Here is a 17,404-nt window from a genome sequence, read left to right as displayed (position 1 = left end):
TTGTTATGTTTATTGCATGAATGCAAAATGAAGTGAACATGTAACCAGTGATTACAGGATATTAATCTAATGTATGTTCAAGACTTTTACAGTGTGTTTGTTTTTTTAGGTTTGCTTCAGTGACGAGTCTATGTTCAAGATACTCAACGATAAATGTCACCTGATATGAACCTAGTTAAAAACTTGTGGATGATAATGTAAATATATATATATATATATGTATATATATACACACATAAATAGATATGTGTGTAGCAAATCAAAAAGAGATTTGCCGACAGAAAGCGAACAACAAAAGTTGCATTGATTAAAGCGCTCATAGAGGTTTAGACACATGATCCAGAAATACAAGACATTTGTCCAAGACTGGTTGATGGGTAATTCCATGTCAATTGAGCCAGGCCATGTCACCATACATCTCAGATTTTGCTGAATTTTATACAGTTGAGAGTACTTAGTAAAACAAGAAATTCTTGAAAATTTTAGCTTCTAGCTCCAAGAGGATCCTGAAATATGATCATTTTACTTTCAACTGATCGTGGCCAGGCCCCTCTTGTCCTCTCAGAATTGAGAACTTTGTTTAAAGGTTCCAAGTCACATAGCTTTAAAAATATTTGATATTTTGACTTAAAAATTTGTACCTGGCTATTTTCAGGCTTGAAGAATCCAATGAAATAATCAAAAATATAAAAAAATATTTTTAAGTACCTGTAATTATCAATTTAAATAAATTTAGGCAATTTTTTATATACCTGATTTTGGTGCTCAAGAAACCCACGTGGCCTTGATGATATCAAAAAAAATTTTTTTACACATTATTCTAAATTTTATGATCTTTCACAAAACATAAGAATTTTGATCTGCAAGTATATGGATTTCCATATATGGATAATGGGGCACAGGCCCCTCTTTTTTGTAGCGGAATCTTGCAATACATTTTCCACTACCTTTCAGACTAGCTAGAGCTATGAAAATTTCTGTATTTATATAGTGTTGATAAAGGAGCATTTTTAAATTAAAAAAAGGTCCAAGAGACTAGGGGAGGGGGCTGGGGGCACGTGCCCCACTTTTTTGAGCAGAATCGTGAGATGGATTTTCACTATCTTCCAGACAAGCTGCAGCTCTGAAACTTTCAGCATTTGTGTAGTCCTGATGAACATGCGTTAAAATTGTTTCAGATCAGATGACCAGATGGTCCATGGGGCTGGGGCACCTGGGACCATGCCCCACTTTTTTTCTTGAAAAAAATTTTTTTTTTTTTTTAAAACACATAAATGTGTCTTAAATTTAAGATAACTTTGAAAATATTGTATTAAAATTTTTTATTGCTTTATACTTGTTCCATTTTACTTCATTATTTACAAAATAAAATACAAAAAAAAGAAAGTTAAGATAATGTTAAGATTAGCTTAGATGCATCGACGGTCAAAGTATAAAAACGTCCATTTGTTGTTACAGGTGCATCAATTATACAAGTTATGTTGGTAATTGGCACCCAACACTCATCTACTCTAGATGGCCAGAAAAGTTTATTAAAAGGACCGTGCGGGTGCATGAACGTTACCATAACATCTTGCTCTATATTATCAATTTCATTGATCATACCAATCCAATCAAACGCATCATATTTACACATAATGAATTCACCTAATTTCAAGGGATCAATGTTAATTTGCTGATCATTTTGAGAACTTTGAATTTCAGAAAAAGAAAAAATGCCTGTTATATGATCATCTTCACTTGTTCGTTTAAAGCTAATAGTATTTATAGATTCTGGTTTAAATTGATGATAGCTCCTAGTTCCAGGAATTGTTCTACTTAGCTCAAAACGTGTTTTCAAAGTGGTGCGCAATTCTGTCAGTCTTTCTTTTTCAATCTTGAAAAAAATAATCCCTTTAATATTGTTAGTACAGTAGTCAAACATTTTGTTACAATTCAATATCTGGTCATTTATGGGCCTTTGTAGACTTGCATTTGTAGTTAATCGTTTTACAGTGCCACCAATACCATCACATGGTGACTTACCATGGCTTGTAGCAAAAAATGTCCACTCTGCATCAATGTCAAAATCATTTTTATGGAGACAGATATTGTAAAGGTTTTTGTGATTTTTATACTGTGCAGCACAACCATCAGAAAAATAAAGAATCTTTGAAATTTTAGGATAATATTCTTTTAAATAGTTAACTATTTGTGTTTGAACTTCATACACAAAACCAGTGTCATGCTCATTATCTTCTGACATGAAGCAAAACGATTTTTCTTCAAGTTGGTCATTTTCGTTTAATAAATAGAGGGCAACGGGGTGGAATGTGCATTGACTTTTGCACCAATGGCAACTTTGGATTTAATCTTGAATCACAAAAGTGAAGTTTTCTGCAAAGTCACCTAAGAAAATACAGCAGTCTTTTGCTAAATTTTCCTTTTGTTGCTTTAGATATCTTGCTTGACATTTTGCAATGTAGGAATGAGCTGTTAACTTGTTTATTGCCTCTGATAACATCAATTTGTATTCTTCCATTGTTGTTGTCTGATAGATCAATGTTGTTCTGTCTGTTTTCTGCCACTGATTGAATGACACCTCCTCGTCATTGTCAATTAGTTGTGCATCCAGAAACTTCTTTAAAGAAACTATACCTGAACAGTTCGGACATCAATGAACCATACACTCATTACTTGTCACATCACAAACAACTTTTGTCATCAGATCGTAAGTACATTTTATTTGTATAGTATTGGTCAAGAGTATTGCATTTTGATGGAGGGTACATACACAAACAGAATGAGTGCCTGATACTCCAACAGTTATACACCATTTTGGTCTTAAACTGCAAAACTTAGAAAATCCAATAACTTCTTGAGGGTATTTAGTTTTAAAAGAAACATAAAGTTCTTTAAGATTACATAAAATAAGGCGCTTTTGCATGTGTTGTTTTCTACCAATACTTACATAATCTTTTTTACCAGGCATTTGTCTAGTAAATTCGTCATCATGGTATACATTGTTGACTCTATTTAATGTTATTTCTGAAAATATTTTTCCTTTCTTAGTGCCTGGAACTGAAAAAATCCCACTTATTTTCTTTAGTTTGCGCGCTTCTTTAATTTGGTATATAGTGACGTTGAAATATCTTGCAGCAAAATTTCTTGACCAAGACTCGGGTGTAAATGTTAACAACTGAATTTTAGTTTTTTGGTCAGAAACAATTAACTTTTCTTTTATTTCTGCTGTTAGTTTGTCTAGATCGGCGCATTTACTTTTGTCAATAATTTTCGTATGAGGAATTTTATGTTTCAGTTCTTCTTCCCTAACATTATATACTTTTGAAATATGCTCTTCATACTTTAACATTGTTTTTATAACTTTACTTTTAGCAACAGATAACCGTTGATGCTTTGGAATGCTATGAAGTTTTATGGGGGATACACCTATTGTTTCCAAACTAACATTTAATGCCTCTCATGACTTTTCAGAAGTACCACATGAAATAGATTCTTCAAGTTCACAATTATCTTGTTCATGAAATTTACTGATTATAGCATCAAAGCAGCTCCGACAAAGTTGATATCCAGGCACAACATTCGGAAAATTAATTCTTAATTGTTTTGCCATGTCTAATGTTATTACATGACTCCCTGAAATGAAAAGAACAATTTGATTTTAGTAATTACCTATCAATATGAAAATTATTTGTACTTATTTCAATATATAATGCATAACCAGATCAGCTTTTTTTCAAACTTTTATAAACTAGTAGATTTCAATTTCATTATTCAAAAAAGATTTTACAATAATTTTTTATCAACAATATTTACCTTTGATTGCTTTTCTTTTTGATTTATGCTTGTCCAATAAATTACAACATTTTGCGTGCTTCTTTTCAAAGTGTGTACCAAAAATCTTTACATGATGAAGGCAGATTGTTAAAATTTTATCATCTGTTATTCCAGATCTACAAATAAATTCTTCTCTGGCATCTTGTCTATAGCAATCAAATTTCTTTAAATCAATCTTTCTACAATAACTTAGTTTATGACAAGTATCATTTAACTTTTTTTCAAAATCACATGAATCCATTCTTACTGTAACACTAAAAACAATTTGAGATTAATTTAAAAATGAGAAACTATTTTTAAAGCTATATGACTTGGAACCTTTAAACAAAGTTCTCAATTCTGAGAGGACAAGAGGGGCCTGGCCATGATCAGTTGAAAGTAAAATGATCATATTTCAGGATCCTCTTGGAGCTAGAAGCTAAAATTTTCAAGAATTTCTTGTTTTACTAAGTACTCTCAACTGTATAAAATTCAGCAAAATCTGAGATGTATGGTGACATTTTTGAAATTTTCTGGCTCAATTGACATGGAATTACCCTGATGGGATGCCTAAGAGGGTTGAAAAACTTATTGCAGCTAGAGGAGCATCCACAAAATACTGAACTAGGCTCATTTAATGACATTGTGTGTGTGTCTTTATAAGAAATATTAGAAAAATTCACTTTTTCGACAATGGTCTTAATATTTTTTGCACCACTATATATTATTTAACAGAAATCTTTATAAAAATTGCCGAAAATTTATCCTTTGTTGAGAAAGTTTTTTTTTGAAACTACATATTTAGTTTGTCCAATTACTTCCGAGCCAATCATTTCCATTCTTTTATTAAAATTTTGAGTAATTACTCCTAAATTTGGATTTTTGTTTTCTTTTTCATAATTGTACTATAATTTGATATGCTTATGCAAAATTTCATTTAAAAATGTTAACTCAATGAAAAAATATAACCAAAAAGGTGTTTGTCCAATCACTTTTGGACACTACTGTATATATATATATATATATATATATATATATATATATATATATATATATATATATATATATATATATATATATATATATATATATATAAATTAGTAAAAACACTTATCTAATATTTTTTCTTCTACAATTTGTTTCTCCATCAGTAGGTTCATCAGGAAGGTTGTTTCTTCCTGATGAACCCTAACTTGATAAGTGTTTTTACTAATTTCATCTCAAAACAAAATCTCATCTCAAAAATTAGGCTCTCGTGACTTCTGGAGAATCTTTAATAATATCAATAACAAGGGCAAATCTATAATTCCACCTCTCTTGTAAGGTTCAGACTTTGTCACCTCACCTAAAGACAAAGCCGAATCGTTTGCTAAAAACTTTTCATCAATTTCATCTCTTGATTCCACTAGTTGCGTTCTACCTGATATTGCCAACAAACAGGTTGATCAATTGCTTGACATTCATATTACTCCAGCATCTGTATCTAAAGTGATTTCCTGCCTAGACTCTTCTACAGCTTGTAGCCCGGACAACATACCTGTTATTGTCTTGCAGAAGTGTTCTCCGGAGCTTTCATCTATACTCTCAAAACTATTCAACAAGTGCTTATCAGAGTCTTGCTTTCCAGCCTGCTGGAAAGCGGCATCTGTTATTCCTATCTTCAAAAATTCTGGAGAGCGATCCGATTCGTCTAACTACCGTCCCATAAGTCTTCTTCCTATCATAAGCAAGGTTTTTGAATCTTTAATTAACAAACACTTAATTTCTCATCTTGAATCGAATAACTTACTTTCTGACCATCAATATGGATTTCGATCTTCTCGTTCTACAGCTGATTTGCTAACAGTAATAACTGACAGGTTTTATCGTGCATTAGATAAAGGTAGAGAGGTTAAGGCCATCGCTCTTGATATTTCAAAAGCTTTTGATAAAGTTTGGCATGCTGGTCTTCTCCATAAGCTTTCTTCTTATGGTGTATCCGGCAACATCTTTAAGATCATTGAATCCTTCCTTTCCAATCGTAGCATAAAAGTTGTCCTCGATGGACAACACTCTTCTTCTTATTCTGTAAGTTCAGGGGTTCCTCAAGGTTCTATCCTTGGCCCTATACTCTTTTTAATTTACATTAATGATTTTCCAGATATTCTCACATCTAAGGTGGCATTGTTTGCTGATGATACTACCATTTATTCTTGTCGTGATAAGAAACCATCACCCTCTGATTGCTTGGAGGGGGCATTTGAGCTTGAAAAGGATCTCACTTCTGCTACAGCATGGGGCTCACAGTGGCTGGTGAACTTTAATTTAGATAAAACTCAATTTTTTTCAGCCAATCATTGTCGCAATAATTTAGATCTTCCTATATTTATGAACGGTGATGTACTCGATGAGTCACCTACTCTTCATCTTCTAGGATTAACTCTTACTTCCAATCTTTCTTGGAAACCATATATCAAATCAGTTGCAAAATTAGCATCTGCTAAGGTTGCATCTCTTTATCGAGCTCGCCACTTTCTTACTCTGGATTCTATTCTCTATCTCTATAAATCTCAAATCCGGCCTTGTATGGAATCCTGTTGCCATATCTGGGGCGGATCTTCTAATGATGCTCTTTCTCTTTTAGACAAGGTGCAAAAACGCATTGTAAACATTGTTGGACCTGCTCTCGCAGCCAACCTCCAACCATTATCACATCGTCGTAATGTTGCTTCTCTTTCTCTTTTCTACAAATACTATAATGGGCACTGCTCTAAAGAACTAGCGTCCCTTGTGCCATCTACTATAATTCATTCTCGTGTTACTCGTCATTCAATTAAGTGTCATCCTTTTTCTGTGACTGTTCCTAAGTGCTCCAAAAACGCTTATTCGTCTAGTTTTTTTCCTCGAACATCAGCTCTTTGGAATTCGCTTCCTTCATCTTGCTTTTCTGATTCATATAATTTGCAATCTTTTAAGTCGTCCGTCAATTGTTATCTTGCTCTACAATCTTCATCTTTTCTCTTTCAGTAACTTCCAACTTTAATTAGTGGCTGCTTGCAGCCTTGTTGGAAGCGAAAATGTTTAAAAAAAAAAAAAAAATAATAATAATTTATTATTGCTCTGTTTTTTAAGAACATTGAGCACTCTATTTGTAGAATACACCAACATAATATATATATATATATATATATATATATATATATATATATATATATATATATATATATATATTATATTATATTATATTATATTATATATTTTGTGTCTTTTTAAAAAAAAAAAAAAAAAGCTTGAATAAACAACCGTTTTTTTCAAGGTTACTAATCTTAATTTTTATTTTACTTTTATTTCATGCAATTCTGCGCATTAGGAACCATAATGTACTATTAAATATGTGCATGCAAGAAATTATCAGAACTGTAAAGTAGGTCTATTTAAACAGATTTTAAGAAAACTTCTACTATTTGGGTGTACTATTATGTGAGTTTTATTATGTGAGTTTTAGTATGTGTATATATTATATAAACTATTATGTGAGTTTTATTTGTTGCCTTTTTATTGCTACATTTGTTAAATTTACATCGGTAAGTCAGGGAAATTTCATTTTAGTCAGGGAAAAGTAAGGGAAAATGAAATCAATCACCTTTTTGGGTTTTTTACTTAACCTCTTCTTAAATAGTTTTTTCTTCTGACATTTCATGGAAATGATATACTCAAATCATTTTAAAGTTAGTATATGCTTAAGTTATATTAAGCTAAGTATGATTCTTATTTTATTGAACCAGTATTATTTTTCAATTTATTTTGCTAAATGGTTGCTTAATTAAAGACTAGTCATAGTAAAATGTTCTGATAAATTAACTTTTTTGCAGGGGTTGATCGTTTGACACCAGTTCTAAATAAAGATAGTATACCTACATTTCTGTATACTCGGTTTGGTGGCAAATTCGGACAACATTTATCAGAGTATGTTGTTGCTCATATAATAAACACTGAAAGAAAAACTCATTTTCTTTACCAACAACAAGCTAAATGTATTTGGTATGTAGTTTTTCTTGATATAGCATTAATGTTTTTAGAAAAAAGAAGAAAAAATCATAATTTAAACCTAAAACTGCAATAACCTATATACAAATAATGCAAAATTTATATGACTCCTCATTGAATTGCGTTGAATCAATAAGTTTTTTTTTTCTTGTTTAACTAACAATATTTGCCATATTTTAATAATATTTTAATAATATTTTTATTAGAATGTTTAATACTTAATAGTTGAACATTTTAAAGATTCAACATCTTGTTATTAAAAGTCTTTAAAATAAAATTAAAATCTGTAATAATGAATTTTTGAAAAAACTGTACAAAACTGTGTTATACATGCTTTTACTTTTTATCCTGCTCTTTTCTGCTTGCTACATTTAAACCTATTAAAATTGTTAAAAATATTATTTATTCTTTATTAGCGTATATTATATAAATATTAGCGTAACTTTTCAAATTTATAGTTAGCCATTTAAATCTGTTAGGATTATTTTTAAAATATTGACTTATTTAAATTTGTATTTAGCCTAATAACTTCCAAACTATTAAGTTTTTAAATGGGTTTTAACTGGTACTTCTAACTTTTTCCCATGCATATGTTGCATATTTGCAATACTTGCATGGTAGAATACCTAGCAAAACAATTTAGAACTCATATCAAAAATGTTTATAATCTAATAACTGAGAGAATTTCAAACTACAGTATAGAGATCATAAACATGATGTCTGCATGCAAACCACATTAATGGTTTCTTTATACATTTCTTTAACAATGCACAGACACCTTGCATTAAACCTTTATAGAATAGAATGTTATAGCTGTAATGTAATGTGATTTGTTGAGGGCATTCAAGTTATTTAATTACAATGTAAAGCTTTTTAAGGGCACGTTATTTTAAATTAATTAATATATTTGTGCACACAGTTTTGCAGTTTTATCTTGTAGAAGCTAATAAGTAACTTATAGAATAGAATAATTATGCATACGCAATATATGCAACTAGCAGGTTATGCATCCTTTTATTAACAACCAATATGGAAAATATTTTTTCAAACTTTTAACCAAGAATTAAGTTTCTGTTTAAAAGAAATATAGGTTTGTTCCATTAGGCCGGGAGAATAAAAAAAAGCAATTGCTTTTACTCAGCGTTTTTTAGGAGTAATTGTTTAGCTTTATGTGAATAAAAATTTTAGCAAACTCACTAAAATTTTTATTCATGTAAAGCTAAGCAATTTACTCAAGAAATGCTGAGTAATTGTTCAGTAAAAGTTTGAGCAAAATTAAGTTTTTTTTTCACGTAAAGCTGACCAATTACTGAGTAAAAGGTTTTTTTTATTCACCCGTCCTAATATTATGTATAAAGGCGTTTTCTTTTCGAAAACAAACGTCAACGAACAAGGCCGCTGCGTGGAGAATCAAGTTGAGCGCGGTACTATCAGCGACATGGTGGGAATGAAATACAAACAAATGGAAAAACGAGACAAACACTATACAAAGTTTTCAATTTAATGGGAAACGTGATTTGAAGTTTAACATGGAGAGTAAGAATCCAAACAAAAGTTGTAGAAATAAGTTGTTATGCAACCTAAGAAATCAACAAGTTGTGTCCTCCTAAAAGAAGTTCTGCAATAAAGATTTGGAAGCCAATAAATGCAGAAGATATGCAACAATATCTTAAAATTCTTCTGCATATGGGATGTGTCAAATTACTTTTTATTGAGAACTACTGGGCTAAGAACAGAATTAGATTTCTATCGTTTTCTAGAGTAATGTCACAAAATAAATTTCAGCTAAAAAATAATAAATCTTAAACAAAATGCCAACATGTTAGTGTATACAGTGTGTCTATTTAAAATTCAACTCTTATATCTTGTCAAGAGGTTTTCTGAGTGTGATTTAAGTCAACTAGTTTTTACTATTTTTTATTTTGAAACCTGTTTTTCTAACATGCAATGTTGCATCCAATGCTTTAGTTAAATTTACTAATAGTTTTTCATAAGAAAAATTTTCAGCACAGTTTAGTCTTTTTTTTTTTTTTTTTTTTTGTCAATTTGGAAGCATGAAATATTTCAAGATCAAAATGTGTTACCCATTCCTTCCCTATTAAAAATAATAAAAATTAAAAACCCTCAAATTTGACTTTTCTTGGTCCACATCTCTGTTTTGTTGCTTCATCTTTAGTTAGATTTTAGATGTTAGTTTATACAATGCCAAGATGTTAGTGTATACAGCAATAGCTGAAATGAATATAGCTATTGCTGAAATTTATTTCGGCTATTGCTGCATTATGTGAATAATTAAGATTCAAATAGCAGGTATTTGTATGAGATTAAAGTACTTCTTGATCATTTAATAATAGAACGGACAACATCATCAATTCATCAATTGAAATATTTTTATCATCCTGATAAAAATATTTTAATTAATGAATTGATGATGTTTTGGAGGGGATGTCTCATATTCAGACAATACATCAAAAGAAATAAACATAATAATAATATAGGGTCATTTTGTATGAACTTTGCAAATTAAATGGTGTTATAAATGAGTAAAACAACAACAAGTGATTATTCTGGAGAGGCAACTCCAGATAATCACTTTTTGGGTCAAAGAGCAGCTATTGTTTTAGAGTTAATGGAAAACTTTCTAGGAAAAGGTTATCACTTGTATACTGATAACTACTACTATCTCTTTGAATTATCAAAGCATATCTTAACAGAAAAAATATACATATGTGGTGCACTAATTTTATAGGTTGTATATGAGCTAAGTTGAAAAATAGACACCATGAGCAGAAGCAGGGGAGGTGTAGTTGTGGCTAAATGGAATGATAAAGGAGATGTTCTAAGGATTAGCAACATGCATTTATTAGAGATTATGATGCATTTATCAGAGTGACAAACAGAAGAGGTAAAAAGAAACTAAAACCAAATATAATTGGAGACTATAATAAAGGCATGTCAGGAATTGATCGGGCTGACCAAATTGTATCGTATCATGACTGCCGAAGAAAAACCACTAAGCCTTATAAAAAATTGCTCTTTATATTTTTGATATCTTTGTATTTAATGCCTACTGTCTCAACTACAAATACGGTATAGATAAAGCAATCCTCTTGCTTAAGGGAAATAATTATAACCAATTTGTTGGATGAACATTTAAATAAAGCAAATTTATCCCTAGTCAACAATAACAACCTTCATTACTTGGCTGCTACACCACCAAATAAAGTGAAGAAATTTCCCTCAAAACAATCTTGTGTTTGCTCTAAATTGAAATATAAGGAAATATGCTATCATTATGTTGTTTTTGATATTAAGCCTCCATTATGTGTTGGCAAATGTTTTAAAATATAATATATAAAATAAAAGCTTTGTACTATATTTTTCATTATAAAAAATTTCAATACTAAATATATAATACTTGTATATGCTTTAAGCTTTTTATATCTTTATCCGGATTTAAATACAATGGTGGGGGTTTCCAGAGTACAAGTAAGTAACTTATTTTTTAAAATACTTTTAGTGTTAATTCGCCCCCCCAAGACTGATAAGGCAACTACAGTCGAGGAGGCTGCTTTAGTTGTGTTTACAACCACTATTCTTAACTGAAAAAAATAAATTATAAGACTTAACATAGCTAAAAATAAATTATAAGACTTAACATAGACTAGTCCAACAAGTTAACTTAACAGAAGCAGTCCAATAAAAACTTCTTTAAATAAACTGTCACTTTTAAAAGAAGTATAAATAGATGGTTGTTTGATAAATATCAGAAGTCTCAGTTTAATAGAAAAAATTCTCTTAAGTAGTGGGTCCTCATCATAGTTATATACAATAAAATTAAAAAGTTAAATTGTTTCATACAAACAAGTGGCATAATTTGTATTTCTAAGTTCAATGAGTAAGTTGGTCCATCACATTATGTGATTATCTTCACTCTCACACTATCATGCTATAATTTTATTAAGTCTTGAATATTATGAATATTTTCCCAATTTTTCATAATTAGCAAATTTATCCACAAAAAAAGAAACATTTTTTGGCATAAATTTAAGAAAATTTCTTTATTTCTTCCTTTTTATGTAATACTTTATTTCTTCTTAACTTTTTAAATCTTCGAAGGCATTGCATAGAATCAACAAAATAATACGAAAGGCGTTACAATCATGCTGAAAAAACTCTATTCAAGATAATTATATTTAACTATTAGAAAAAGAAGTTTTCATTAACTTTTGAAAAAAGAGCTTATGCTATACTAATTGCTCTTCACTTTCGAATTTTTTTAATTGAAAAAAAAAACATTTGTTTTAATAAACTTTATTTGTTCTTTTGCTATTTTTTTGTTTGATAACTTTTCTCAAATAAATGACTAAATGAATTATTCTAATAGGTCCGAAATATATCCTGGTTATATGCATAAAAATAAGCAATTTTATCAAGTTCAAGGGTTTAAGGATCCTTAGAAGTGTTAGGTGTAAAAACTGAAAACCAATATTAAAAAAAAAGATTTTTTCAATAAATTCTATTTTAACCACCAACATCTTTTGAAATCATGTAATTTAAGTTGTTGTTTTTTTTTTCATAATAGATTCTTAACTGACCAAAAGTGAACTAGAAAAATGTATACAGGTGAGGGTATTGACATGATTTACCAAAAGAGAATCGAATATATGAATAATTTAGATAAAAAACTTGAAATGTTCATAGAGTATAAAAATTTATTTGAAAATGGTATTGTCTCTGATTCTGATACAGAATTAATTAGTTTTGAGTCTCAAATTCATTCAATTTTTTTTCCAATCTATCTAATAAAGAAGGTAAAAAATTCCCTGTACCATTTACAAATTCATAAAATATATAATTTAAAAAAGTATAAAATTTGAAGAAGAAAATCTTATTAGGAATTATCAAAAGCACAAAACAAAGTCCACCCCATATTAATATAATGAATTTTTAATCCAAAGTATCATAGATATTGAAAGTGATATAAATAATGCTATAGAAAATTTATCACTAAATGATAATATTCCTGGTTTTTGTGAATTTATTCCTTTAACTATGCAAGATTTGACTGATATAGTAAAATAAATACAAAATAAAAAATCAATGTGTGAGGGCTTAAATGTTATTATCTTCAAAGAATTATACTCTTCATTTTCAAGTTTTTTATTAAAAGTTATTAACTTATCGTTAAAGGCTAGGAAAGTTCCTTCTAAACGGAAAAAAGCAACAATCATTTCAATTCCAAAATTAATGTCGCTAAAGTTGCCACAAGATCTAAGACCAATTAATATGCTTCCTACTAATGAAAAGTATTAAAAATTGCTGTTCACAAGATATTTTGAAAGTAATAGTATTTAAAAAAAAAATCAATTTGGTTTCAGAAAAAATAGATAAACTGAATAAGCTATTTAACAACTACTTTCTAAATAGAGAACATCTTTGAATAACAATAAATTTGTTATAAAAGTAATGCTAGACCTTAAAAGAGCATTTGAAACAATAGAAAGATTCTTATAGAAAAGTTACAAAGTTAAAGTTGCAGCTCTAAATTGGATTGCAGACTATCTTTTAATGAGAACTCAAGTAGTCAAAATAAAAGATAAAGAATCTGACCAACTGGTTTGTGATATAAGGGTTCCACAGGGTAGTGTACTTGGACCTCTTTTGTTTATTATTTACATGAATGATATTGCATCAAAAATTCTTTTGTAAATTTGTTTGCTGATGATACATTGGTTTGTAATAAGGGTATAAACTTTGAAGAAACTGTTTTTCAATATTTAAAAATTCTTTTTTACTATAAGCATGAAAAATTAACTAATAAAAATTAATAATATAAATATTAATTTTTATTAGTTAATTTTTTTTTTTATTAATGCATATGTTTCATTAATTTTTATTAGTTAATTTTTTTTTTATTAACATATATGTTTCATTCAAAATTTTCTAGTTTATTTTTGTATACTAGGGCCCAAACAAAGATAATAGAAAATAGTCCCCCTTTTCGTCTTTTATCTCAGCTGTCTATCACAATTCTTGGAGCAGGAGATATTGGTAAAGATATAGCAAAACATTGCAAAAGGTTTGGGATGACTGTTTATGGTATGGTATCTTATCAAAGAGAAAACGAAAATGAAAACATAGATGAACTTTTTACTCCTTCTTCACTGGCTATCTACTTAGAAAAGTCTGATTATGTTGTTAATACTTTACCTAAGACACCTACCACAACAGGAATTCTCTCAAGTTCAATTTTAAAGCATTGTGTTAAGCGTCAATCAGTATTTATCAATGTTGGTCGAGGCAATGTTTTGACTGATGCAGATGTTATTGAAGCAATAGAAAATAAATGGATTCAAAGTGCTGTGCTTGATGTTTTTGAAAAAGAGCCATTGTTATCTGATAGTAAACTTTGGAGTTTGCCAAATGTCACGGTTACTCCTCATGTTTCTGGTTTGCCATATACAAGCATTGTAATATATTTTTTAATAATTTATATAAATTAGTATATATCACTTCATAGTTGAATTTTTGTTGTCTATGTTTTAATTTTTTGTATTGTTTGTTATATGTATATTTTTTATATATTGATAGGTATATTTATTTATATACTTTTGACACAAATATAACAATTATATTTGTTGATTTAGATTGTAGAGGCATTCCTAGAAAATTTGAAGCTTTATGAAGAAGGAAAACCCCTCAATTATTTGGTTGATTGGGTCAAGGGATATTAAAATCTTTTTTATTTTATTTAGTTCTTTAGATATTTTTATTTATAGAATGTAAGAAATTATCTTTTTAAACATATTTTATTATATTTTTAAGAAAATTTATAGAAAGATTGTAATATGATTAGAAAATTAATATATTATTTAGGTTATAATATTTTATTAGGTTTATATTATTTAGGTTATAATAATGATCAGAATTTTTACTCAGTTTACTACTGTTGATGCTTTTTTTTAATGATATTTTTTATGTAACAAGTTGACAAGCAAACATTTAAAGAAACAAACTTTTATATTTGTTTACCAAGATGTTTTTGAAAAGTCACTTTTAAAAGAATGAATTTTTTTTTGTCTCTTTATTACTTTTTTGTTTTTTGATTATTTTTTTTTGGTTTTTCTGTTGCATTTTATGGATAGTTTTATTATTAATTAAAATAAGTAACATTATTTTTTCTAACAGCCTTTGCAGTTAGAAATAATTAGTTTGAGAACAAATTGCTAATTTTAAACTATTTTTGGTCTGCATTAAATTTTAAACACAAAGGTTTTATTTAAACAACATAGAAACTTGGTCACAATGGGCCAAACAGCTATTTTTACGGATATTGGTTCATAATTTTTGAATGGAAAGTGCTAAGGGATCAGTGTGGAAAATAACGGGCGGTCAATGGTCACTGACCGCCTGAAACCACTGAAATTGCTAATTTGACCTCTCAAAACGGATTCTTCCCGGTCAAGGTTGACCGGTTGAGAAAAAAAAGAATTATATAACGTTTGACAAATTATCAGGATGTTTTTGAAAATGCAAATACCAAAAATTCATAAAATGTAAATCTTTGAAAAAAGCTTCTAAAATAATTTTATCGATTGTACGCTACTTTAAATCGCTTTGTTAGTGAGTATTATAAATGACGTAAACTATTAATTTTTTTTACTGGTGGTGAAATCCATAACTGCTTTTTTCATAAATGATTGAAGTTATTATATTATTGTTTTAATAATGATATAATATTAACAAAGAACATTTTTTTATTCCCACATTTTATTTATTTTTTCTTTATATCATTTTATTTATTTTTCTAATAACCTTTTGCTGCCAATTGCAATGAAAAAGTGTCTTTATTTTTAATTTTAGTTTAATTTATCCTTAGTCAACAAAACTTACAAATTATCGACTAAGAGCCGCACACCATGCCCCTCTATGATGAAAATAAATTTTTTAGATTTCAATTAGTAAAGACTCCAGAAAAAAGAAAGTTGTTTTTTATAACTTAGGCAATTATTATAGTAGTATTACATAAAACGATACTTGATTAAGTATTCAGTTTAAATTATTTTGATATAATATAAAAATGTTTTTTTTCTTTTTTTTAAAAAAATAGATTACAAATAAAAAAGAAATACGAGTTCGTTCATTTTAAAGTATCAAATTATTTTTTTATTTACAAAGTTTCGTCATGCCGAATAATTACTACGATGAAAATTTAAACCAAAAAAAAAAATTAAAATTTTGACCCCCAAAAAAAACAATTGACCGTCAATTTTACGTATTAGCCGGTCAGTTTGACCCCTCACCTTTGATTTCTTATTTTCCACGCTATAAGGGATTGATTAAAGACTTTTTGGAAAGATTTTTATGTTGGAAAAACTAAAAAGTAATTTTGCTGCAGGATATTTAGGTCATAGTTTAAAAGAAAAAAATATTGAAAATTTCATAAAGTTTGCTTTCTTATAGGTTTTTACAAAAATATGTATAAATGTTTATAAATATTTATGTATATTTTGTAATACAAAGATAATATAGGTACATCAATGACAAAAACAATAAAAATTATCAAAAGAAGTGCTAAAATACGTAATTTATTCATATGTTAACATTTTAAAATATGTGTCATCTTCAGATACAATGTTATAGGAGATATTTTGTTTATGAGAATATTTATCAGAATGTCCTCATTCATACCAAAATTTGCAGAATGATTTTGACTTGTATCTCTTGTCAAAAAAAATATCCACATTCAGTTAATGGTGTCTGTTAAATTGACAGTTTTTGAGAGTTTTTTCTTAAGAGTCTAGTATGTATCAATCTTAATATTTTGTTATTACCTTTTAACCCTGAATCATAAAGATTTCCCAAACCACTTTCCTCTTTTTTCAAAATTAGCTCCCAAGAATGACTAATCAGTTTGTGAAGTTAATGTGTTATACTGATCCATGGTCCAGGTAAATTTATTGTTTTTCTACAGATGCAGATCTTGGCCAGCTATTCTGAACTATTGTTTTTTGTGCAAATGTCAATTTATCGGAGCCAAGTGCCTTAGCAATTACCAGTATATAACCTGTTATATTTGCAGAAATATTTTTTAGTTGTTTATTTTACTCGCCAATGAAAATTTCAAATAAGTCAAGTTCAGTGAGCTTTATTTTATTAAACTAAAGATATAAATATTTTTTTCCATTCATTATCTAATAACTTTTTAAACAAAATGATTCAAACTTAAAATAATATAATTCAAAATATAAACAAGTTTACGTGATAAGTAAAACTATTATATTATTACTATATACACCATAAAGCCCTCAGTTTTGATTTTAACTCTTGCAATTCGTTTACTTTAAAACAAATTTCAATGCTGCAATATTTTTTTTTAATAATGTTTGTACTAACTAGATTAAAGTTGGTCAAAAAAAAGGTTTCATAAAAAGAGTGCTGGGCTGGGGGTGGAGGTGTTGGTCAAAAATTGGTCTTAATCCTTTTATAAATTTCTAGACATAAGTTAAAAAAAATTAGTTAAAAAACACTAAATTTCAGCTGTTTCATTAGATATAAT

The 17,404-nt window shown here is 28.6% G+C and overlaps 2 protein-coding genes across 2 annotated transcripts in view; one reads left to right on the top strand and one right to left on the bottom strand.

The window, feature by feature from the left end:
• LOC101238553 (glyoxylate/hydroxypyruvate reductase A) overlaps positions 1–15,085 on the top strand; it is a 33,474-nt gene extending 18,389 nt beyond the window's left edge. Inside the window, exons 3-5 of the mRNA XM_065801643.1 lie at positions 7,668–7,836; positions 13,811–14,315; positions 14,493–15,085. Of these exons, the coding sequence (XP_065657715.1) occupies positions 7,668–7,836; positions 13,811–14,315; positions 14,493–14,579 (761 nt within the window). The 3' untranslated portion in view covers positions 14,580–15,085. The remainder of the gene's footprint in view (positions 1–7,667; positions 7,837–13,810; positions 14,316–14,492) is intronic.
• LOC136082412 (uncharacterized) lies at positions 1,278–4,085 on the bottom strand. The gene is made up of 2 exons (XM_065801640.1): positions 3,817–4,085; positions 1,278–3,636 (listed from the first exon to the last, which is right to left on the bottom strand). Exon 2 carries the CDS (start codon positions 2,243–2,245, stop codon positions 1,388–1,390), a length of 858 nt encoding a protein of 285 aa, XP_065657712.1. The 5' UTR covers positions 2,246–3,636; positions 3,817–4,085; the 3' UTR covers positions 1,278–1,387.
• Positions 15,086–17,404: the final 2,319 nt, after the last annotated feature.

This window comes from Hydra vulgaris, chromosome 07 (assembly GCF_038396675.1).
Source record: "Hydra vulgaris chromosome 07, alternate assembly HydraT2T_AEP".
Taxonomy (NCBI): domain Eukaryota; kingdom Metazoa; phylum Cnidaria; class Hydrozoa; order Anthoathecata; family Hydridae; genus Hydra; species Hydra vulgaris.
This window is presented reverse-complemented; position numbering and strand designations above follow the sequence as displayed.